Source organism: Mauremys reevesii, linkage group 6, assembly GCF_016161935.1.
Source record: "Mauremys reevesii isolate NIE-2019 linkage group 6, ASM1616193v1, whole genome shotgun sequence".
NCBI classification, from domain to species: Eukaryota; Metazoa; Chordata; order Testudines; family Geoemydidae; genus Mauremys; species Mauremys reevesii.
This window is the reverse complement of record NC_052628.1, coordinates 127,797,610-127,821,997: the sequence shown is the minus strand read 5'-3', so window position 1 is coordinate 127,821,997 and position 24,388 is coordinate 127,797,610. Positions and strand designations below refer to the sequence as shown.

Sequence of the window (24,388 nt, the reverse complement as noted above, 5' to 3'; positions counted from 1 at the left end):
TCTTGGGACTAAGAGGGACCAGACATCAATCCAGACTCTCCAAATCTTTCTGAATCAGTCTCTCATGTTTCAAACTTGTAAGTAACAGCCAGGCCTGGCGTGTTAGTCTTATTTTTGTTTTCTCAACTTGTAAATGTTCCTTTTTGCTGAGAGGATTTTACCTCTGTTTGCTGTAACTTTGAAGCTAAGGCTGGAGGGGGTTCCTCTGGGCTATATGAATCTGATTACCCTGTAAAGTATTTTCCATCCTGATTTTACAGAGATAATTTTTACCTTTCTTTCTTTAATTAAAAGCTTTCTTTTTAAGAACCTGATTGATTTTTTCCTTGTGTTAAGATCCAAGGACTCACCAGGAATTGGTGAGGGAAGGGAGGGGGGATGGTTAAATTCTCCTTGTGTTAAGATCCAAGGGGTTGGATTGGTGTTCACCAGGAACTTGGTGAAAAAGCCTCTCAAGGCTGCCCAGGGAGGGGAAGGTTTTGTGGGGACAGAAAGTGATCTAGACACTGAAATTTCTGGATGGTGGAAGTGTTACCAGATCTAAGCTAGTAATTAAGCTTAGAAGTGTCCATGCAGGTCCCCACATCTGTACCCCAAAGTTCAGAGTGGGGGAGGAACCTTGACATGGCCTGAGACATATAAAATTGAATTAAGAAAAGAATCAGTGTCAGCTTAAACATCAAGTTGCAAACAAATTTCTTTCCCTGTGTAATGACTAACAACTTAGATTATTAGAAGCAAAAGAACTGTAAACATTCTGCATACCTGTCACTAATTACACTATTTGTTTAATTTTTGCATTTCTCTTTTGCATTAGACAATTAAATCATTTTCACTTGTGTTTATAGCCAATTTCGTTTCAAATTCTCATTAGGTGGCAAACACTGCAGGTTGACATTCTTTAAAAAAAACAACACTTTTTAATTGGATTTGTTTAATCTGTGGAAAAGATGTCCTTGGTCTTTATGGGTGGCATTTTCAAAAGTATTCAGCATTGGCCTATCCATTGATGCCAATGGCAGATTTAGGCCAGTGATGAGCACTTTTGGAACTCCCACTCTTAGTGTTTACAAAATTTAAATTTGGGGACAAATTTAAAATTGGTAAAAGAATCTACATTATTTCAAACTGTGCTATTCATGGGCCCAATCCTGCTGCTCCTGAAATCCATGGAGTTTTGCCATGCACTTCAAAGGGAGCAGAAGCAGGTCAGTTCTATATTTGACACATGGGCCATCCTGATTATCACTACAAACGTTTTTTTTTCTCCTGCTAATAGCCCACCTTAATTGATTAGTCTCATTAGAGTTGGTATGGCAACACCCATTTTTTCATGTTCTCTGTGTATATATATCTTCCTACTGTATTTTCCACTGCATGCGTCCGATGAAGTGGGTTTTAGCCCACGAAAGCTTATGCCCAAATAAATTTGTTAGTCTCTAAGGTGCCACAAGTACTCCTCATTCTTTATGCTTAATGATGTACTTCTAATAAAGAATTTTATTCTAATTTTTGCCTAGAGTGACTCTGACTTTCAAATTATATTTAAATATAGGAACTTATGGAATGTTTAGGAATAAAAATAAATTAACATGTACAGAAATATGAAATAGAAAAACAAATAGGACAATTTCACTGCTCTACATGGGAAAAACCCACACAGAGCTTATTTCATCTTGTGAATTTTTCTGCAGACTAAGCTAAGGGGGGGAAAAGAAAGAGTTTCTCTAATTGTTTTAAACCATGGATGAAAAGAACCTAACATGATCACCCTTGATTAACATGCTTATTATATAATATATAAACAGGGAAACCAGGGAGACAACCCTGGGCCACGAAAATAAATAAGGAAGCTTTCACGAGCGTCAAAACAAAGCATCATTCAGAGTCTGTAAACAACTGAGCCCGCTGATCCTAAAACTCGTATTATAGGTAGACATGTACCTCTTTCTCTCTATTTGAAATATTTAGATAACAACCTTAATGTTTTATTATTCTTCATGTCTCCACATTAATCCTTTTTATATTGATAGTTCCCAATGTATCCTCTGCCAAGAAATGGACTTTGTGCAGAGAAAAATCCATTTTCTAGTGCCAAAGATGTTGATAATTAACATTTATATCATGAAACTTGTAATACCAGTTTACTAAAATAAAGCTAAGCTTTTTATTATTATTTTAGAGTTTAATTTAGTCATCAAAGGTTACTCAGCTTCATGTTTATAAATTATACAGGGCAGGGACTTAACTCCTCTCGATCGACCTGTTTTGGAATGATGACTGTACAAGTAAGGAGGTTCATAACCTTTTTTGAATATCTAATCCAGCCTTGAAAGAAGGTGATTTATGGGATCGACAAACCCTCATCATTTCAAGAATCAGCATCTGAGAACAAGATTTTCCTCTATAACACAAAGAGCAGAGCAAATCACTTAAGTCTCTACTAGAAGCTACAACTTTGTTTATGTCAGAGTCATACAAGGTTACAAGGTCTGAGAATAGTCTGCCAGTAAGAGTATGGATTTTAGAACAAATAAATAGCTACATACTGCATAAAAAATTGGAAGTTTTGAAACTACTTCTCTGATAATTCAGCACTAGCCATGCTACAGCATGTTCTAATTTACCATTTGGTATATGCTTTTTGAAAATACTGAAAGTACATGCCAGTGGTCAACTAAATCATAGAAAATTCAAGCCCTATTTTACATGTTGGGTGAGACATTGAAAACTCAATGACTTAGAAATGCCAGTCCCATTAAAAGTTAATGAGACTTATGTTCCTAAATCACTTACTCTCTTTTGAAAATTTCACCCATTTTCGTTTCCAGGGCTACTGCTGCCAATCACCAATATTTTTAAGATAGTACATTTTTTGTAATTATCTGGCATAATAAAAGCACCAAAATTGTTTCCTGGAGAAAAACAAATCCAGAAACCCTAAAATACTGCAGCACTTCTGTTTCACTTTCTGTACCAATGATGAGAGGATTCTGTGAAGACAGACTTTTTTTTTTACAGGATCTGAAAGATTTCTATAGTAATCAAACATATATGCCCATATTAGGCACCATAGACTGCCAAATTCCAGAGAAACAGAAAACACTCTAGACTTGTGCATGGAATCACTTTTATGTGTTATTTCAAATGCCCTTCCTGAAGTTCTTATGGTGATCTGCAGAGGGAGGGGAGAAGAATTCTGAAGATAAAAGTAAATTCCAGTGCCATTTCTATGACTGTGGAACCATGGGAAGCCAGGGGCACTGAATTTATCACAGTATTTACATTACTGTTACAAATCCAAATGTTTCACCTATTTTCTAGGAATACTTCACCTTGGTTAAAAAGAACCAAGCAAAATCACGGTGCAACGGTAATACAATTAGGGCATTACCGATGCACCCATACTTGTAGATTGTGCAAGGAATATGAGGTTGCAACCTATATAAGTGCAGGTAACCGTGCAAAAAGGGGCTAAAACTGTTTTTCTTTCTTTATTAATTGTATTCTCTGCCATGCATTGTCAGGGATTGAAGAAAGCACATGCCCAGCTTTCATTATCTGAAGATAACCTTCCAAATGTAAACCAGTGCAGACCTGTCTTCCTGAGTCTGCAAACTGGCAGTTCCAGAGCTTCTATTCCTCCTCACAATGCTGCCAAGCACTGGCAGCTTTGGTCAGTTTCACTGCTGTTATTTAGAACCCCAGGGGTGACAGTAAAACTGAGAAAAATGGTGCCACTTTCAGGAAAACTAAGTTCAAGCAGAATCAGGCACTGGAGCTATTCATAGAGAAGCTCAATCCCCCCTTCCCTCCTCCCATGGAGTAGGAGGGGGGAGGGGATTTCTCCCTTTGGGTCTTGAAAAAACAAGAGTGAAAAACAGGAGACAACATTTTCAAAAGGGGTGAAAATAAATCAGATTTGTCTCCTCCCCACATCCTTCACTCCCTTCCCTTCCCTGCATCCTTCCCCCTTCCTATTCCTCCATCCCTGCCCCTCCTTCCCCTCTCTCCATCCTTCTTTCGCTCTCTTCCCTGCACCCCTCCCTAGGGTGACCAGATGTCCAGATTTTAGGGGACCTGTCCCGCTCCCGACCTTACATCGGTCGGGGCGCCCTTTGTCCCGATATTGGGGACTGTCCAGACTGCAGCCGCGTCACTGCTGCTCACCAGTTCCTGGGGCAGCTCCCAGCGCCCGCCGGCAGGAGCGCTGTGTGCTGCAGGGGTGGGGCTTGCAGGCGCCGGGAGTGGGCAGAGAGCCCTTCGCCTCCCCCACCCCGACCCGCGACCCTAGGAGCCAGAGGGACCAGCCTGCCGTATGCTTCCCAGGACGGGAGCCGCCCCAGGTGAGCATCGCCGGGACTCCCCACCTCACCCCCTGGAAGGTCCCTCTGGCTCTTAGGGTGGGGGGGCTCTGCGTGCCAGCACCTGCAAGTTCCGCTCCGCGGCTCCGGCAGCTCCCATTGGTGCTTTTCCCAGCCAATGGGAGCCACGGAGCTTGCGGAGCGTGGCGGGCACAGCACTTGGAGAGCCTGGAGACTCCCCTGGCTGCTCTCACCCTAGGAGCCAGAGACCTCCCAGCAGGGCTGGTGAGTGGGGCCAGGGAAGGGGGCAGGGTGTGGTGGAGTGAGTATCTGGGAGGTGTGTGTGGGGTGCTGGGCAGTGGGGGAGGTTTGTGTGCTTTGGGGTGCTAGACAGTGGGGGCCTGTTGGGGGGTGCTGGGCTATGGGGGAGATCTGTGTGTGTCAGGGCACTGCGGGTCTGCGTGGGGCATTGTGCAGTTATGGTGGGGGGCTGTGGGGAAGGGCACTGGGAGGGAGGAAGGAAGGGAGGGGAAATCTGTGTGTATTGGGAAACTAGCGAGTGGGGGTTTCTGTGTGGGGTGCTGGGCAGCTGTGGTGGGGCTGTGGGCAGGGGTGTGCTGGGCGGGGGGTGTGCACAGCACTGTGCATTTGTGGTGGAAGAGTTGTAGGGGGGCTCTGGGCATAGTGGATCCAGGGGGCGCTGGGCAGGAGAGTTGTGTGGCACAGCATGGGCCCACCTCAACAGGAAGGGGCACGCTGGTAGCACAGGGCCAGGCGGACCAGTGTGCCCCTGGCTCCCAACGGGGCTGTGCACCTGAGTCAGTCTGTCTCCCCTCCCCCAGCTCCACCAATGTGGCCTGATAGTTCACGCTTGCGATCTGGTCACCCTTCCCCCCCCCATCCTTCACTCCCTTCCCTGCGTCTCTCCATCCCTGTCCCCTGTCCCGTCCCCTCTGGCCATCCATCCCTGCCCCCTTCGTCCCCTCTGTCCCTTCCCTGCATCCCCCCAGCCTTCACTCCCTTCCCTGCATCACTCAGTCCCTGCCCCCTTCGTCCCCTCCCTCATGCCCGCTCCGTCCCTTCATCCCCCCAGCCCTGTCCCCTCCGTCCCTTCCCTTCATCCCCCCAGCCCTGTCCTCTGTCCCGTCTCCATCCGTCCCTGCCCCATTCGTCCCGTCCGTCCCTGCCCCCTCCGTCCCTTCCTCTCTCTCCTCCTGTCCCCCCCTGTCGTCTGCCTGCCTCTGTCCCTCCGTCCTGTCCCTGCATCCCCCAGCCCTGCCCCCTCCGTCCCTTCCCTGCATCTCTCCATCCCTGTCCCCTGTCCCGTCTCCATCCGTCCCTGCCCCCTCCGTCCCCTCTGTCCCTTCCCTGCATCCCCCCAGCCTTCACTCCCTTCCCTGCATCACTCAGTCCCTGCCCCCTTCGTCCCCTCGGTCCCGTCCCTGCATCCCCCCAGCCCTGTCCCCTGTCCCGTCCCTGCATCCCCCCAGCCCTGTCCTCTGTCCGTCCGTCCCCGCCTCCCCTCCAGCACAGGTGCGCGAGGCGCTGGGGCGCTGCCCGCGGGCGGGTGGGGGGGGGGGGAGCCGCCGCTGCGTCGCGGACTCCTCCTCGGTGACGTCAATGCCGCGCGCTGCCAGCCAGCTGCTTTGCTTGCGTCACGGCCCATCCCTTCCCCCCTTCCCTCCCCCACGTGTTCCGAGAAAGTTTGTTTTGGTGGTTGCCGCGGCGACGGTGGGCGGAGCCCGGGTGACCACGCTGGTTGGGCGGGGGGCAGAGGGCGATGAAGTTATAAGTGGGGCGGCCCGGCCGCGCGGCGTGACAGTTCCGAACGGACAGTGCCAGCGCTCTGGGCGCGAGCCCCGCCCGCGAGGACACCCCCCCCCGCTCCCCAGCTCGCAGCAGCAGCGGCTCCCCCATGGCAGCGGCGCGAGCAGGGAATCCCCGGGAACCGTCTCGCGCCGCCCCCCTCCTGCTGCCTCGCTGCTGCTACTGCTGCTGCTGCCCGGCGGCGGGACCGCTGCTAGCCCCGAGCCACCGCCTGCTCCGGAGCGGCCCGTCCGAGCTGTAATTAAAGGATATTTGTCTTGCAATTTTTTTTCATATTTTTGGTGCAACGTTTTTATTCCCCCCCCCCCTTGGAGTCTCTCCCCAGCTGGACTCTCCGCCGGCTCCCAGACCGAGCAGCCCCTGACACTTTAATGAGGTGGGTGCTGTGTCTCCTTCCCCCCCACCCCTTGCACTTGATGGATCTCGGTGGCACAGCAGCGTGGATCCGGTCCCCGAGCAGCGGCGGCGTTACAGGGCTGTCTGCTTCTCTCCCCGTGTTGTCTGCAGGCAGCCACCCGGCGAATTTGACATGGCTCTCAGCGGCACGCTGCTCCCCTCCATCGCGACCTTCGCAGCGGGCACGGCGGGCAGGGAGAAAGCCCTGAGGCAGGCAGGTGCCAGCAATGTGAGTATCCCTCCCCACCCTGCACAGCCTGCCCTGTGCTCCGCGACTGGGGGCAAGCCGGTGCCCGGGGCGTGGATCGCAGCGCAGGGGAGCTGCCCGGCCCCACCTGGCGAAAGTGACCGGGGCTGAGCTGGGCTGCGCTCAGCCAGTGCCAGCTGCAGGCTGAGGCGGGCTCCAGTTCCCCTTTCTGGCTGGTCAGTTTCCCGCTGCTGCCTTGGGGCAGTGGCCGCGCTGGATGGGGCGAGTGCCTGGTGCGGCTGGAAACCCTTGGGGGAGATGGGACTCGGCTGCCCTTGGGGAGGCACCGCTCCGGGGCGCTCCCACCCCGCGCTGGCCGGGCTGCAGCAGGCAGCGATCCGGCAGCCTCTCCTGGGCGTGGGCGCCGGGCGCAGGAGCTGCCTCATCCCCTGGCGCGGAGTTCAGTGGCTGGGACTAGGGCGGGGGGCCGTGGTTACACACCGCACGTAGCAGCAACGTGGGTCTCCCCCGGGGGGTGCGGGTCGGCGCCCGGCCCCGTGCAATGCCGGGGGGATCCCCGCCTGGCCGGCCCGGTGCTGACCGGTGCCCGTGTCTCTTCCTGCCCGCAGCGCTGGAGGGAGGAGCTGTCCCATCTCAAGCGGCTCCCGCCCGGGCTGACGGGGCGGCCCTACGAGCTGCCGGCCGAGCTGGAGACCCAGGCGAGCAGCGGCAGCCGCGGGGCCAGCCCGGCGCTCATGGCCCGGAGGGAGGCGGAGGAGCTCAACGAGCTGCTGGACTTCGACTTCATCCTCTCCAACTCGCTCATCCACCAGGAGCCGGCGGCCGCCGCGGCCGTGGTGGTGTCCGCCGCCTCGCCCCCGGCCAGCGCCTGCCCCTCGGCGCCCGCCGCCAGCGCCTGCCACTTCACCTACCCGCTGCAGAGGGGGGAGCCCGGCCTCCTGTACGGCGCCGCCCGGGAGCCCGCCCCCGCCGCCCCCTTCAACCTGGCCGACATCAACGACGTGTCCCCGTCCGGTGGATTTGTAGCCGAGCTGATGAGGCCGGATTTGGACCCGGTTTACATGCAGCAGCAGCAGCAGCAGTCGCCTCTGGGCAGCCTGCATGGGAAATTTGTTGTGAAAGCCACGGTGAACATGGGGGAATATAACCACATCAGTGTTAGCTGCAAGAGCAACCCGGCTGCTGGCTGCACGGACAGCCCCGGGGCCCCTTACGGCTCCCTCCCCAGGATGTGCCAAAAAATCAAGCAGGAGGCAGCCCCTTCTTGCACCATTGCCCAGCCTCCTCCTGGCGCTAGCCAGCGAGCCCAGCAGCACGAGTTCCCCCTGGGGAGGCCGCTGCCCAGCAGGACTAACCCCTCCTTGGCTCCAGAGGAGATGATGAACAGCAGAGACTGCCATCCTTCCTCCCAGGGCCTAAGTCACCTCTCACTGCCCCCAGGCTACCACCCTGCCCCAGGCTACCCTCCTTTCCTGCCAGAGCAGCTCCCACCAAGTGCACTACAGTATCAAGGTCAGTCTAAGTGTCTAACTAGTTCAGGGGAGCCTCTAAATGTGCCTCGCTTGGTACAAGGGGTGATGATGCTGACTGCGCCCTCTTCACCTTTAGAGCTGATGCCACCTGGGAGCTGTCTGCCAGAAGAAACCAAGCCAAAGAGGGGACGTAGGTCGTGGCCCAGGAAAAGGACCGCCACGCATACCTGCGACTATGCGGGTTGCGGCAAAACCTACACCAAGAGCTCTCATCTCAAGGCACATCTTAGGACCCACACAGGTAAGGTCCATTCAGTAAGGCTTTGTTGGCATGGCACGCTATTTAAGTGTTACCAAAGTGTATGAAGGAGACGGACCCCTTTCTGGGCTCTCTTTAGGGAGGTGTAGTCTACTCGGGTAATTAAATCCAGCTGATCCAAAAATGCTGAATCTCCACATTTTTTGATCAGATAAAAGGATGCAATTTTTGTGGGGAAAAATAATCCCACTTTTTACTCAGGTTAAAAAAACATGCAATTTATGGTTTTACCTACTGGATTGGAGGTTACTTCATGGCTCAAAATGACTCAGACATTGCAGGGTGTTTTTGCAGACACAAGGTTTGTTTGCATGTCTATTGCTATGTGGCTAGTTAATTGGCAGGTAGTTGGAAGTCGAGCTGAATTTGTTGATCTAGATAGCATTGGCTCAGCTGTATGACAGGAGCCTATGTTGCAGGTATCTCCTTAGATTTTACTTTCTTTGCTCCTGGTTTAAAACTTTTTTCTTTTGTCCTGGTTTGCTCTTCTAACTGGAGGGAGTCTGTTACTGGCATGTCCCTAGTTACCGCAGTTCTGAAATCAAGGAAAGATAATGCTGTTGCTTGCAGGTGAAGCAAGATACTCCGAGAACATTTTGATAATTCTGTGTTAATGACAAGATAAAATGTGTAGTCTACTTTTAAAAGTTATTCTTCTGCTTTATTATCACTGCAAGAAATCTAGTTTAAGGATCTTCAACTACCATTGGAATACAAGTAAAATAATAAATATTTAAGCTTGATCTCACAGGTATCATTTAACTTTGCCATTGAAGAATGCTTACTGCAGTAATGAAGTTGGTGAAAGTATTTCTGATAAATAATAGTCACTACTTCTGACATTCTCTAAACGCACGGTATAACTTAGATTTGAATTATTCAGGATCCCTGAATGAAGTTGTAGGAATTTGAATCAATTTATTCTGTGAGCAGAAGCGGTAGGAAAGAGCTAAGGGACATCTCAGAGTTGAGTGGAAACTGATACTTATCATGTCCCAGCTAATGTCAGTGTGAGCAGGACTGGGTTTGAATTTCTCCAGAGAAATGGCTAACAGTTTTTCTGGTATTTTCAGATTGGATAGATACTTTCCAGAATGCTAATGTGATGAGTCTATAATCTTTAAGTAAAGTTCCTACTGAAGTCAATAGGAGCTTTGCTTAAAAGATTGATTGAGCCCTCTAATTTTTTAATAAAGTTGATCTAATGAAGTTTACAGCAGATTCTTTATTCCTGAAATCTACTCTAATCTAAATCCATTACTTCTGAGCTGTTTCTGGTTGATCCTTGTTTAACAATCCTCAATCAGCAAAATGCATATATGTGTTGATACCATTATCTGAGCTTTGTATTCTAAATTCCTGCATATGAGATAGTCTGGAAATAATAAGTGTTGTACTTAAGGTTTCAATAAAAGGAAGGTTCTTATATGACATTTAGTCATACGGTCATGCAAAGAATAGGAGGTTTTTGTCCTTTGTCTGATTTTAGCATCTTTGTAGCTATAAAATATATATATCTCACTACCACAAAAAGCCTTATTGATCTTATTTTCTTTAATGAAAACATTACTTTTCCTGTATGTTACCAAGCTTCTTGAGTGAAGATATTAATAGAAGGCTGGAACATACTAAAGTATGTGCACGGCTGCAGACAAATATGGACTTAACTGACGTGATTTTATTATTATTATTATTTTTGAAGGCGAAAAACCATACCACTGTGACTGGGAGGGCTGTGGATGGAAATTTGCCCGCTCCGATGAACTTACCCGTCACTACAGGAAACACACCGGCCACCGCCCTTTTCAGTGTCAGAGATGTGACAGAGCATTTTCCAGGTCAGATCACCTAGCCTTACATATGAAGAGGCACTTTTAATCAAAAGCAGTGGATCTTTCCCATACTGCCATAAGAGATTCAGTATTTACAGCACAGACTGTCTTCCACAAGAGGCTGGAGCCCAGCTAAAGCACTACAAGGAATCATGGTGAAGTCTTCCAAAGACAGGAAATAGATAATCAAATGCAAATGTTGGAACTCTTCTTTTTTTAATTATAAATTAAAGAAAAACATTGGGGTCAATGACTGGATCTTCTATCATTCCATTTCTAAATCCAACTTGAATATTTCTGGACTACAAAATGCCAAGGAGTGACTGGAAGTCAAGGATATCAGGGTTAAATAGACTGCTTGTTGGGTGGGAGGGGAGATTACACAGGGAGATTACATTCCCTTAAATCTTGTTTCAATGCAATATGAGATGTAAATCGTCTTGTCTTTTTTTTCCTTCTAAAAGCCATTACTATGTTAAAAGAGGAGGAAGAAATTCAGGTACAGAATTGTTTAAAAGCCTATTTCATGGTGCTTAGTGACTGTTGGTTCTAAAGGTACCAAAAACAGGAAGCCAAAGTTCTCAAACTGCTGCATATCTGACAAGGAAATATTTTTGTCTTCCGATCTACAATTGACCTAAGTCAGGTAAATAAACCTGATTTATTTCTTTTCTTTTTTTTCTTAAGAAAAAAACTTTATGCAGACAGTCTGTAATGCACTGTGGTTTCAATGTGCAATAATTTGTACAATGGTTTATTTCCAAATATGCCTTAAGCAGAACAAATGTTTTCTATATAGTTCTTTACATAATAAATATGTAATATAAATTTAAACAAACGTCTATTTTGTATATTTGTAAACTACAAAGTAAAAATGAACATTTTGTTGAAGTTCGTATTTTGCATATTCAAGCTGAAAATAAGTTTTAAATAAACCTATAATATTTTATCTGAATGGCTTTTCCACTTTGTCTTCTATGCATTTGTGTCTAAAGAAACCTTGCTTTTAAATACTCATGAGTGGCTCAATACCGTAGTCCTTTACTCAGACAAAGCTCATAGGGCAAAGACCACAACATTAGGCTCATACATTTCCAGTACTGCTATAAAGCTTTGTCTTTGGGGAAAAATGCACTGAAAACTGGTTGTTCTGAATAGTGAGTCCTTGCTCACCTCTCTCCTCTGCACTAGAGAAGCACACTTTCCAGTTTTAAACTAAGGTCTTCTGAATTACTCGTGGTTAGAGTGTAACCAACTAAAATGTCTGTCTGAGACTTAGAAGCATTAAAATAAAAAACCCTTAATCCTCAGAAACTGGAAGTCTTTCCATGGTTTTGTACTGAGCAAATTTAGTGTTTGTGTGTCTCGAGTGCAACACCCATATGACTACCCGATCTGAAACTTTTACAGTTTGAGTTTTCAGCTTCTGTTCCTGTAAAGTCACATAGATAAGCTATGTTTACACTGTTAATCTTTTCATACTGCTGAGAAATTTAGAGTAATATCTTGAAAAAATCAGCTATATGCTAGTAATAAACTTGGGGCATTGTGTATGTAATTTCTTGGCATTACATGGAATAGTAGAATTTGATGTGCACTGAAAATTCCTAGTGATGTGACAATTGTGAGTGTTCAGGGAATACAGGTGTGCATGGCCCAAGTTGCTAACAAGAAGCTCAGTTAAGCCGTATTGATTCTTCTGCACTGAATTCAACAAGCTGTGAATGTTACGCATTAATATTCAACACATCTTCAGGATCTACACAGTCAGTGGTTACAACTAAAGTGCTTGATCCTGAAAACACTTCAACATACTCTTGTACTTTTCTCACTTTATTGAAGTAAATGGAACTAGTTGCATGAATAAGGTAATTATTTTTATTGCAGTAGTGTGTAAGGGCCCATGATGGCTCAAGGCCCCCTTTGTGGTTGATGTGGTATAAATACATAGACTGACTTGTGATCAGTGTTAGCAAGATCAGGCCCAAAACCAGGATTTATTGTAAAAAGAAACAAATTGTCTTGCACTGGTTTAAAAATGTCATCTAGTTATTTTGCCTATACATATATCAGAATGAATAAAGTAGAACATGGAAAATAAGTATTACTGATAAGGTCAGTTTATATTTTGCAGTTTCTGTCAAAACAAGTGGTAATACCTACTTGATTTTTTTTTTTCAAATCTGTCTCAAGAATGCTATTGGATTTCACATTTTGATGTGTTCTTTCTTTGTGATGAAGTCCATGCCTTACTGATTATATGCATTCTTGTTCAGTTGAAAGGTGCCTTGACTTGTTTGGCATACAGGTAACGGGGAATGAAGCGGGGGGGGGGGGGAGGGTGGAGAGAGAGAGAGGGAAATTGTATCCTTTTTGATTTGCAAATAAATTTAGCTTTGTCTATTTGATAAAGTTAGGAGTCACTTTTTGATCAGCAGGATTTTTAACGTTTAAAATATTTAAAGTAGTAATTGGTTTTGACCTTTTTATGTTGCATTGCCTCAAATATTGATGCTGCCATGGAGGGATTATCAAATGTCAAAAGTGGGAAACTGTTTGACCCGTTGTGTGACCCTGCCAAGCTTTCCTGGGTTTGTGCTATGCACTTCCCAATGTAGCCGAAGCATATTTCCAACTCTGTAGATAACATGTATGTACAGATACTTTGACTGTGAATCAGCGACCCTGTTCATCTTCCGAATCAAGTATATCCTCATTCAGTCCATTAAAATCTAGCTCTAGAAAAACACGGTCATTGGATAAATCTTATACCTGTTTTGAGCTTCAAGAGCACTCTCATAACAATGTGTAAGCACTTTATAAAAAATAAAGATGCCTGAACATTTGGAGACACATGGTTATTAAAGTGAACTTTATTTATTTTTTCTTTGATGCTTTCACAGGCCTGAACTTTATAGTTGCTCAAACAATGTTCTGAAAACAGGGCTTCATTCTCTCTCTCCCCCATCCAAAATTGTTTCCTGCCACAGACGGCCTCTCTTTTATATTCTGACTTTCATTCAAAAGCTAATAGAGATGGAAGCAGCTTAGTGAGTATTTTTAAAAATACTTTTAAACAGATCCCAACTGATACTGCGTATACGTATGGAGCCAGGCCAGCTCACAATTCTTCACTGGCAAGGGTAAAGCCCACGTCTCTCAGCCTTACTCTTTAGGAGGGCTCCTGGGAAAGACTGAAACAAGCAATTCTACCAGTTGTACTTTGATAGATAGGTATAGCTAAAAATAGCAAGCTCAGCCACCTGTTCCATTATGTCTTGCCTCCTTGAGGTGCGTTTAGCTGTGACAATACAAAGGCATCCTGAGGCACAATATAGACAATAATAAATGCCTCTCATAAAAGGCAAGCAAAAAACACCAAACAATTTTGTTATACAGTACCTTGAAAAATCATATTCCGTTTACCTCAGCTGCAAGGGATAGTAAAGTGATGTACATATGCTAATGTTTACAGCTTAGGATACTTATGTGTATAGGCACCTTAAAAGAAGACATCTTAAAAATGGCTTCATTTCCAAAGGGAGCTGAGTACCCAATAGCTCCCATTCACTCAAGGCCACTCTTGCAGATGCCTAGAGAAAGCCCCCACGTTCAAAAAGGCTGTGCAGAGTGAAATACAAACTACAGCCCCTCTCAATCCTTATCCACCATAGCCCTAAACATCCCCTGTAAGCGGGCTTGGTGTGTGAAGATGAGCTCTTTCCAAGATGACACATGTCTATCGTGAAGGTGCCAAGTTTTCAGAAGTGTATATTTGTATACAAATGACTCGAGGCAATAGATGGGATTATTGCTCATTAATCCTTTATTTCTGTCTGTTGTGGAGTTTAGAGTGGAAACTTGTCTACTTCCAATTATTTCATTACTTGTCATCTCATGCAAATGCTTCCATCTCTTCCCTATCAGACATTTTTACTTTAAGAGTTTCTCTTTTAGTGGATTTACTACTCCCCTGGGGACCAAATCCTGCTTCTACTGAAGTCAACTCTGAGATGCACATTGATTTCAATTAAGCTGCTGTAGATCACGGAATCTCTTCCCCTTTGCTTTAAGAAGGTGAGGTCACAGGAAGTGTAGATAATCACCCCTAGTGATGTAATGCTCCGTTGAATACGTTTACCATGTATTTCTATAAATGTATCCTAGACCTTGGGCCCCTCCTGCTTCCTTTGGGGTCAGGGACAAAACTTCCATTGGCAGCAATGGATCAAGAACATGGACTTGGTTTTTATGCATTTATCAGGCATTTCAAATAAAGAGGCTAAAATAGTCAAATAACTCAACTGTATTCATTAGGTGCCTTGCTGCTCCTTCTTGTTATGCATAAATGCAGTTGTTTTTGCATAACTGGGGACCTTGAGTGCATTATAAAATCATAACTTGTCATGCTGGAATGTTCTGCTACAGAAGACTGGAAAGTCTAAGCACTACGAGCATCATTCTGAGACAATGAGCACAGCCTCGGGTATGTGAAACTCCCATAAAACTGAATGACAGAAGCCTGAGCCTTAACTCAGGGAACCTGCGTGGATTGGCTGCATCTGGGAACATTTCCCCCTCTGCAGTGCCCTGGGGTGACTTGAGCTTCCATTGTCATTAGCTCTGGTGGCAAATTATAGCTGTGAAGTTTATTATAGGCACAGCCCTAGAGACCAGCTGTGGAGGTACTCTCTGGGGCACGCATGCCCGTGGTGGTGTTTCCACTGCTTTTGTTCTCACTATACTTCAGATAAACGTCTTCTAGGCTGCATTTCACCCTTAGAGGCTTGCATATGAACCCTCATAACAGAAACCCTATGTATGAACCATGCTTGCTGTTGCAAAAGAAAAAGAAAGTCTTGTTTTACTAGCATCTCCTCTGTGTTTGGAGTGTGAGTGTTGTAAGTGATCCAGAAGGCTAATGATACTAGCAGCTGACCACAGCAGGTGTCTTGCACATGAGTTAGATTTCCTAAGGTGATGCTGCCCTCATTTCTGAAGCTCTGACTCATAGGTGCTGCAAGTAGGGGTGCTGCTGCTGCACCCCCTGGCTTGGAGTAGTTTCCATCATCTACAGTGTTTACAGTTTGGTTCAATGGTTCTCAGCACCCCCACTGTACAAATTGTCCCAGCACCCCTCCTCTGACTTTCTCCATGGTGGAGACTGGAATTTTTAAGCAAATCTCTGCAGTGAAGTTTGGCAATATGAATGGTTACTAATCAATTAAAGTGAAAATGCCAAGCTCATTCCACCTAGGAACTTGTTTCAGATTCAGAAAGGGATTATAAATGTCTTATCAACACAGCTATCTATCTGCAACTCGAAATATTTTTGCATAATTTTGTTTTGGGTACAGTAGGCTTGTTTATGTGGTACAAGCCATGGCTTGCTCAATCTTGTAATTCAAGTTCTGTGCTATTAAGGTTTCAGCCTTACTCAACAAAAATGATGCAGCTTCTCCTTATTGGCTGATTAAATATCTTTAAACAATTATAGCAACAGGTATCAGGCAGTTCTTCAAAGCAAACCTCCCTTGCAACAATTTGCTACTGATGGGGTAGATGGTCTGATATATAACTCTGTACCACCAAAACATGTTATCTACTTGAAATTAATTATGTATCACTTAATGGCAGTCAACAGGAGTTTTGCCATTGTCCGCAGTGTTACCATGAGTAGGTCCTAATACAATACTATAGCTCATTGAAATTACTCCCATTGACTTCCCTGGCCTTCAGATCAGACCCACAGCTACCCAGGGTAAAATCCTAACGTCAAAGTGACTTTTGCTGTTGACGTAAATGGGTCTAGGATTTTACCTCCAGTGTTGGAGCTTGTAGAAATACCAATAAGCCCCATATTGTAGACTTTGTTAGTCAAAGCCACCCTGACATGGGAGTCTGATATGCAGTCTGGGTCTTTGTGAGGGGATTAGCAGATCTCTCTTGTTTGATGTCTGGTTCTCAATTTGCATCATATAAAAAACCATGACCTCATCAAGGCTTATATAGTTCATCACCTTTATATTCATAGTCTGGTATAATTGATATTGTATGTTAATAAATTGCTAAACTACTGTGCTGAATGTTTGCATTGATTAAGGAAGTCTAACAGAGTTTTGTTTCTAAACTGTCAAGGTTTTATGCCATACTTACTCTCCAAACATATTGAGTCAGTAATCTTGCTGGCTACCAAAAGTTACAAAAAAAAAAAATCCCATATTTTCCTGCACTGGAGTGAACTGAGCTTAAGCAGCCCATCTAAATTCCTTCATTTGTATATTTTAATAGCAGGTTTCCACTGCTCAGTAAAGAATAGCTGGAAGAACCTGCTAAAAAATATATTTTTTAAAAGTGGAATGTGAAAAAGTTTGCTCACCTAGATAGCAAAAATGTTATCCTCAGTCATTGTTCTTGCCCGGGTATTTACAGCTGCCTTTCCACACATGTATTTCCTTATTGATTGCTATAACAATGCTGTCATCTGCACAAGATATTTAACTACCTTTCCTTTGGTAAACAGTTTTTACTAACATTTGCTTTGACAAAGCTCCCATGTAGGTAATATAAAACCTACTAAAGAAGCTTTGTATTCAAAGAAACTGTCTAATTGGTTGTTATGGTTCAGACAATTAGACGTCCTTTTAACTCTTTTGTTTAGGAACATAGGAATACAGATCAGCCCAGTAGTCCATGTAGTCCAGTATTGTGCCTTTGATAGTGGCAAGTATGAGATGCTTCAGAGGAAGGTGCAAGACTCCAGTTGACTTTATTGGCATAACTAACCAGGCAGTAATAGGGAGTTATCAGGTAATCTCCCCCTAGGGAAAGTTTCCTCCCAACTCCCCAATAATAATAAGGTTCACTTAGGCTCTCAAGTCTGAGGATGTATATCCCTTCCAAAACTCTTGTTTATTTTATAATGTTTACTATTGTAACTCTGGATAGTCCTTTTTGTCCAATAAATATTTGATCTCCTTTGAAACCCTGCTAAACTCCTGGCTCCAGAGATATCTTGTGGCAATGAGTTCTACAAGCTAATTTTGTGCTATGTTTATAAAAAAATCAGATTTTGAATTTGTCACCTTTCAGTTTCATTGAAACTGTGTTTATTGTGTTATGAGGGAATAGAAGTTCCCAATCAATCTTCTCTAGACCATGATTTTTATTTTTTTTTCTGTTTTAAACCTAGGATTAGAAGGATTCAACTCTGATTTTTTTAAGTTGCTTTGGATAGATAGAGTCCAAATCTCAAAAGTTTTTACATATGTTGGTTGTTTTTACTGATGTGGCTGTCCCCTGATGTGGCTGACCTGCTTTCATGAATAAGGCCAGCAGGATTTGGCATAATATGAATTTTTAGAAGACATTTTAAAATGCTTTATCTTGAATTTTTAGATTACCAAGCTATTTTGTAAGAAATTGATACTAATTGCTATTTATTTAAAATACTATGACTGTACATATTGCGATTAATAAAGAATTCATAGATAAAAGTGTTTGAAAATCATATTGCATAAGCCTAATATCTCTTTACTTAGGTACATCAGGCACTGTAGAATACTGAATTCTTGACTAGAACCATTAATTTCTGCACCCGCACGTGCACACACACACGGATCCTTTTAGTTGCTCAAGTAATAGACATTTTTACAAAAGAAAAAGTCCTTCTCTAAATTTTAATTAAGGATGGGCTTTTGCTTTAATTTATTTTTAGGTGGAAATGGAAATTGATAATAGGAGCATTTACCAGTTTAAAACCAGTCTTTCCAAACCACCTATTCCTTTTGATCACTCTCCCAAAACACTTTTCTTCCTGATGTCTTGCAGTTTTTGAATAGCAAGAGATAAACCAATGTGAATTTGCAGTGGACACTAAAATTAATTCTACTTGACCAAATAAACTTTTAAAGGCGTGATAAAGGAGTATTTAACTGCCTATTTGATTACTTAATTAGAAAACTATATTATGGTAGTCCCAGGTAAATCCCCTTTCTGAAATGGGTTCAGAGGTTATGCTGGTTTGGGACTGAGCAAATGAACCATGTGGAGCAAATCCAAACCATCACTAAAATAGGTTGAGTTTTGAAAAAACTAAGTTCTGAATCTTCAGGATCCAAATTTGGAAGCTGTGTGTGCCTGGGGGTGGAGGCTGGAGCAGGGGCAGGTGACCGGAGTATGATAAGATAGAGGTCAGGGAGAATTATTCAGAACACTGGGAACAGCTGACATTTTCTGTGACCAGCTTTCCCCAGCATTTTACCCTTTACTAAACACAAGATGCCAGAGTTTACATTTAATTTTCTGCTATAGTTAGTTACTAAAAATAAATAGTGACTGTCCAAGGATGCAACTCCTTGAGGAGAATAGCAGCATAAACAGGTGAAAAAAAATCTGTTTGTCGGAGGTGTGAATTATATAACTTGATAGAGAGATTTGCTCTAAAACAAGAAAGGGACTTTAATGATTTACTGTTTTGTGCATTGTTTGGCTTTGTGAATGAAACAATTGGCATTAAAAAGTCAAGTCTACAAGGGTGAACACAGTGACGTTACATGAGGGCTGACGTCTTCCTTTTTCAGGACAGGACTATTAATAACAATTATCCAACACAGTTACTTGTAAGAGTAATTTGAAAGAGCACATTCAGCTTTAGTGAGATATCAGTGACCGTGGTGCATTCTATTGACTTTAACATGAACTTTTTCAAAGAAAGGGATTGAAAAAGCTGAGAAGACATCTTTAGCAAAGGCTGTACACAGTCGAAGTTGATTAAAAATGGTAGAGAGAAATTAACACAGTTACAGTTGTTCTGATTTTAATCCCTCTTAATAAATAAATAAATAAATAAATAAGTAGGTCTGAGTGAAATGAGATTATAGACCAGGGGTAGGCAACCTATGGCACGGGTGCTGAAGGCGGCACGCAAGCTGATTTTCAGCAGCACTCACACTGCCTGGGTCCTGGCCACCAGTCGGGGGGCTCTGCATTTTAAACCTTATTTACTTTACATACAACAATAGTTTAGTTCTGTATTATAGACTTATAGAAAGAGACCGTCTAAAAATGTTAAAATGTATGACTGGCACACGGAACCTTAAATTAGAGTGAATAAATGAAGACTCGGCGCAGCACTTCTGAAAGGTTGCCGACCCCTGTTATAGAATCTTTCAATGTATATGCTTCTTTGTTTCCATTCCAGCCTTTTTCTCTGCAATATGCTGACTATACGCGGCCGTTGGCTGACTTGAAGTCATACACTAAACACGTATTTGTTTAGTGCTGTTCCTTGCAGTATGGAGAGGTAAGATTCATCCCAAAGTATTTACCATAACTAAGAACTTGCCTACGTTAAGGAAATGTACACAGGTGTAACTACATCAGTATGCCAGGATAAATTACACAGAAACACCCCCTCTTACACCCATTCAGTGTGTCTAGACTAATCAAGACGTTTATCCTGGGGTAAGCCACACTGGTTTGCACTAATAAGAATGCCCTAATCTGTCCCTGACTATACTGGGGTTTCAGCCTCTGGTATAGCTGCACTGTGCAAATCTCTAATTAGGTGTAGTTTACAGAGGTGCAGCACAATGTGAAACAGTGATACGATGCAGTGGTGTAAATCACATCTGCACTACCACTTTGCAGGGTCAACCAACTCACAATTTTATGAGGAGTCTCAGGACAGTTAGTGTTTTCTTAAATCCCCAGCTCCTGGAGTCACATCATTTGCTGCCAATTTGCAGCTTTCATGTACTATAACAATACTTTTTTAGCCTCCATGATCATAACAAGAAGCTTGAAAACATTTAGCAAGTGCACCTAATGGCTCAGACACCAAAAGTCAGATAAAAAGGATGAAAATGCATAGGTGCAGCCCTGGAGCACCCATGGAAAAAAACAATGGATGCTGAGAACCCACTGGCAGCCTCCCTATCAGCACCTCCCCCTCCCCCCAGTGCCTCCTGTCAGTCGGCGGCCCTGCCGATCAGCACATCCCTGGCCCTCCCAGCGTCTCCCGTCTGCCATGGATCAGCTGTTCCACAGCATGCAGGAGGCACTGGGGGAGAAGAGCGAGGAACAAGGGCGAGGCATGCTCGGGGGGGGGAGTGGGCAGAGCGGAGGTGGGAAGAGGCGGGGGTTGGGGAAGGGGTGGAGTGGGGCAGGCCTGGGGCGAGGGGGGGGGAGCGTACCCCTGGCACATTAAAAAGTCAGCGCCTATGTGAAAATGTATTATTTTTAAGCCAATCTCATTACCTGGCGGTGTGGGGGGCGGCTGAGGTATGATTTGTGAATGCGAGGTTGACAACACTGCACTCCACCAGTGGTTAAAATCCCAGTGCAGACAAGGCTGTGCTGAGCTTTTGTGTGTCTCTAAGATGACAGAGACTGACGAAAACTCCAGGCTGCAATTATTGCTGCTTTTCAAACGCCATGTAAAACGTCTGGTTTTGCTCTGTGTATTTATTTATATACAGGCATTTCTATGGCACTCATCACCATAGTGTCTGGGCAATTCTCCTCTCCTTTCTCATATCATGTAATTAAATCTATGTAAAATACATAAGTTCTTGGCAGGGAAAAAAATCAAGCACTCCTTTTGGAAGGAATTTGCACCCTGCAATTAACTATTTACTGGCATCTCTTCTTGCGCTGTTCATGACACCACAATTCCTTTCACATTAAGTTGAGAAAGAAAATATTTTTAGTCTAGTTAGTATTTCCAACCCGCATGCTCCCCCCTCCTGCTCCCCCCCATGATTGGTGGCCCTGTTCTGCTGCTACTGAGGTCAATGGGAGTTTTGCAATTGACTTCAGTGGTTGTAGGAGCCTGCATTGCTCTCCCTACTTCTGCATGCTGCTACTTGCACACACTGAAAAGTTCACAAACAGTGAAACAGGGAAGTGCAAGGACCCTAGGGTAGATCCATGGCTATTTTTAAATGGATAATTCTGTATTCTGGTGGGCTGTGTGACACCATATGTGCTGTAGCTATTTACGGTTCTAATCTCATAGACTTTAAAGCCACCAGGGACCATGTAATCTTGAACTGCTGAGTCAGGCAAAACTCCCCCTGAAGCCCAGAAACATGAGCAGAACCTTGGGGTGGGCTCTGTGTTTGCACGTGGTTGGTTCTAACCACATGTCCCCGCCCCCAGTGCAAAGAGTCGTACGCTGACTCATCACTTAAACCCAACGTAGGCGCCTGCTCCTGCTCCCATTCAATTCAGAAGCAAAACTCTCCTGGTGAAATCCTGACTTTTGCCCCTCTGTTTTCAGGGGCAGTGGGATTGAGCCCTAAGCGCGTAACAAGGGCCCTTAAATGTGATTTAACTGATCCTGCTGAAGTGCTGTGAGCTCAGTGGCATTCCGTGGGCCAGCTGCATGACCCTGGGGGAGTCACCTCACCCCATCTGTAAAATGCTCCCCATCTCCTCTGTGAAGCTCTTTGAAATGAAGTGGGCTATTTGTTACGGCTTCTTATTGCTCAGCCCTCGCTGATTTTTTACCTCCATTGACCTTGTGAAATTCCATGTATGGTGAAGTAGAAGGCGAAACCCCAGGTGTTTCGGTCCATGTTCAATATACAATTTTGCAAGCTTCTTATGCTAGATCCTGCTCTCACTGAACTCCATTGCAAAACTCCCATTGACAGCCGGCATGCAGGAGCAGGCTTATAATGAATGTCTGCTTGGTGTGAAGCTGTTCTGTGAAAAAAAGAAAAGATGATGGATGGGATTTTTAGACGCACAATTCCACTCCAAAAGGCAATAGGACTTGTGCTCCTAAATCACTGGTGTATTTTTGAAAATTCCACCCAACTTCACTTTAAGATTGGTCCATGGTGCTTTTTTGTGGCCTACTCCAGTTTGGTTTGCATCAGTGAAGGGGGCCAGTCCTGCAGCCGGTCACTCTCAGAGACAAGCCACTGAATTAGGTGGACCAGTGGCGTATGGCAACACCTTGTGGCCTGTGTTCGTACAGATCTCAATTTTATGAATGAGAGAAAGACTCTTGGGTGAAATTCACCCTAGTGCAGATGGCTTTCCAAGGAACTATGCACCGCTTCATAGTGTCTTGCTGTGTAGCACCCAGGGTGAATTTAAACCAATACTAAAGTGTTTTATGCTCCTATGTGCTGAGGCGAATCAGATCTCTTAGTTTTCAGTGGTGGTCCATTATTTACACTGGAGAAAGAAGAACTACTGCCATATCAGTGCATGCAGCTAGCAATGCTACGGCTTTTCGGGATGTGTGGGCACCCAGCTTGACTTGCCTTATAAGGACTTGATTTTCAGAAAGTAATGAGCACCTGCCCATCCTCTGAAAATCAGGCCCCTTTTAAAGTGTCTTCAGCTGGGCACCCAAATACTGAAGCAGCCAAAATCATTAATCACATTGGAAAATCATGACCCTTTTTTCCATTTTTTTGGCATGCAGCTGTGTGACCAAAGACTTGCTCATGCAAAGCTTCATGAAGCCAGAGGGACTGCTCATGTATTTCGATATCTTGCTGAATCGGGGCTGACAAGCACACCACTCCCACTGTTTTCTGAAGGCTCTGAGAGGAGAATTTGGCTTCGTATAAGATTCAACATACCAGTGATGTTCAGCCTGAGGCTTGCAAACCCCAAGTGTGTCTCCTGCGTCTCTTTGCGGCACGTGATATTAAAACACTGTGTGATTTAATTATTAACCAATCTAAGTTGTTAACCAATCAGGATGCTGTTACTATGTTATTAACCAGTTATAATTGATAATACTTGGTCAGTCATTTTGCTCTGAGAATTCTAGTTCCCCGTCATACTGTTTAAAGGTGAATATCTAGCACTGTAGTAAATGAAACTGAATTCCCAGGACTGTGGCTCCTTTGGGGAATGTTGATCACTAATATGGCTCCTGAGTATCACTGGGCTAAACTAACAAACATTCTGCCGTCCCGCTGGGTGTGAAAAGCAGCATGTTGATTTATAAGCATGAACTACCCCAATAGTAACTGCTTGCTGGGAATGCTGGGTTTGTCGGAGTTTGCCCCTCTGCTTTACACCAGTATTTACATAAGGAAAATAATATCCAATATTGCTGGTTGAATGTGCAGAAAGGTATTGTTAGGTACCATTTGCTGGTCCATTTTAAATAGAACTGCATCAAATCCCTTTACTAAACATTAACAGATTAGCGAGCCCTGTGTGTTCACATCTGCCTGTGTTTAGAAGGAATATTTGTCAGCAGGGGGTTTGAATGCTCTTTGGTAGCACCTTAAATTGCTTACCATCCATGCATGATCTAACATATTCGCCCTGATGGAAATCTATTCACAATCACGTTGACAATTCCTCTAATGGCAGAATCCTGAAAAGGATGGACGGACCCAACTGATTAGCACAATTTGAAAGATACTGACCCTGACTCTTCTTTGCACTAAGCATATGCCTACACTACAGCGGCTGCAGCATGGCAGCTCTGGCGCTGTAGCACTGTGCTGTAGATACTCGCTACATCAACAGAAGGGTTTTTTTCCCCCATTGATGTTGTTTATCCACCTTGCTGAGCAGCACAACATTTTCCACAGCCTTGAGCGATGCAGCGAGGTCGACCTAAGTTTTAGTTGCAGACCAGGCCTGAGGCAGTGCAAGGGAACTTAAAAAGTGGGTGTAACCTGCACTTTAAGGTCTCAGGCCAAGAGAGCAATAAAAAGTGGCCCTAGTGGAAAGGGGACTTAAGCCATGTGTTTATACTAAAGAGCTAAGCAGGCGAAGTGCTGCTTGCCGAGCCGGTGATGAATTGTTTTGTAGTGCCCCCATGAGGACTAACAGCCGCATGCAATGTACTCCCTGCATGCCCTGCACATCTCTCTGCACATGAAGGGCCAACAATTTGCTTTCTTAAGCACACAAACTAACTGGCCAGGCAGGAGCTTTGGGCAGCGGGAGACTCCCTTGCAGGAGACCTTTCTGCTTAACCAAGGACAGCTTGATTATTATTTTAAGTTTAGTTTAAATCAATGGTTGTAAGGCACAGCAAA

General features: G+C 44.7%; 1 protein-coding gene and 1 long non-coding RNA gene across 3 annotated transcripts; both read left to right on the top strand.

The window, feature by feature from the left end:
• Positions 1–6,467: 6,467 nt before the first annotated feature.
• Positions 6,468–11,232, top strand: KLF4 (Kruppel like factor 4). 2 transcript variants are annotated; one of them, XM_039542771.1, is made up of 5 exons: positions 6,468–6,507; positions 6,639–6,756; positions 7,344–8,247; positions 8,344–8,508; positions 10,229–11,232. In XM_039542771.1, exons 1-5 carry the CDS (start codon positions 6,503–6,505, stop codon positions 10,402–10,404), a joined length of 1,368 nt encoding a protein of 455 aa, XP_039398705.1. In that variant the 5' UTR covers positions 6,468–6,502; the 3' UTR covers positions 10,405–11,232. The 2 variants fall into 2 exon arrangements, with proteins under 2 accessions (XP_039398705.1, XP_039398704.1); XM_039542770.1 differs by having other exon boundaries at positions 7,344–8,508.
• A 766-nt stretch (positions 11,233–11,998) lies between these two features.
• Positions 11,999–23,158, top strand: LOC120408739. Its single transcript, XR_005600929.1, has 3 exons — positions 11,999–12,226; positions 19,561–19,662; positions 22,818–23,158. It is a non-coding gene; the product is annotated as an uncharacterized LOC120408739 (long non-coding RNA).
• Positions 23,159–24,388: the final 1,230 nt, after the last annotated feature.

Bases quoted from the DNA above. Each gene is read 5' to 3' on its own strand.
- KLF4 (XM_039542770.1), top strand. The intron at 6,757-7,343 runs GTGAGTATCCCT...TCCTGCCCGCAG, and splicing joins GGCAGGCAGGTGCCAGCAAT to CGCTGGAGGGAGGAGCTGTC. The intron at 8,509-10,228 runs GTAAGGTCCATT...TTATTTTTGAAG, and splicing joins ACATCTTAGGACCCACACAG to GCGAAAAACCATACCACTGT.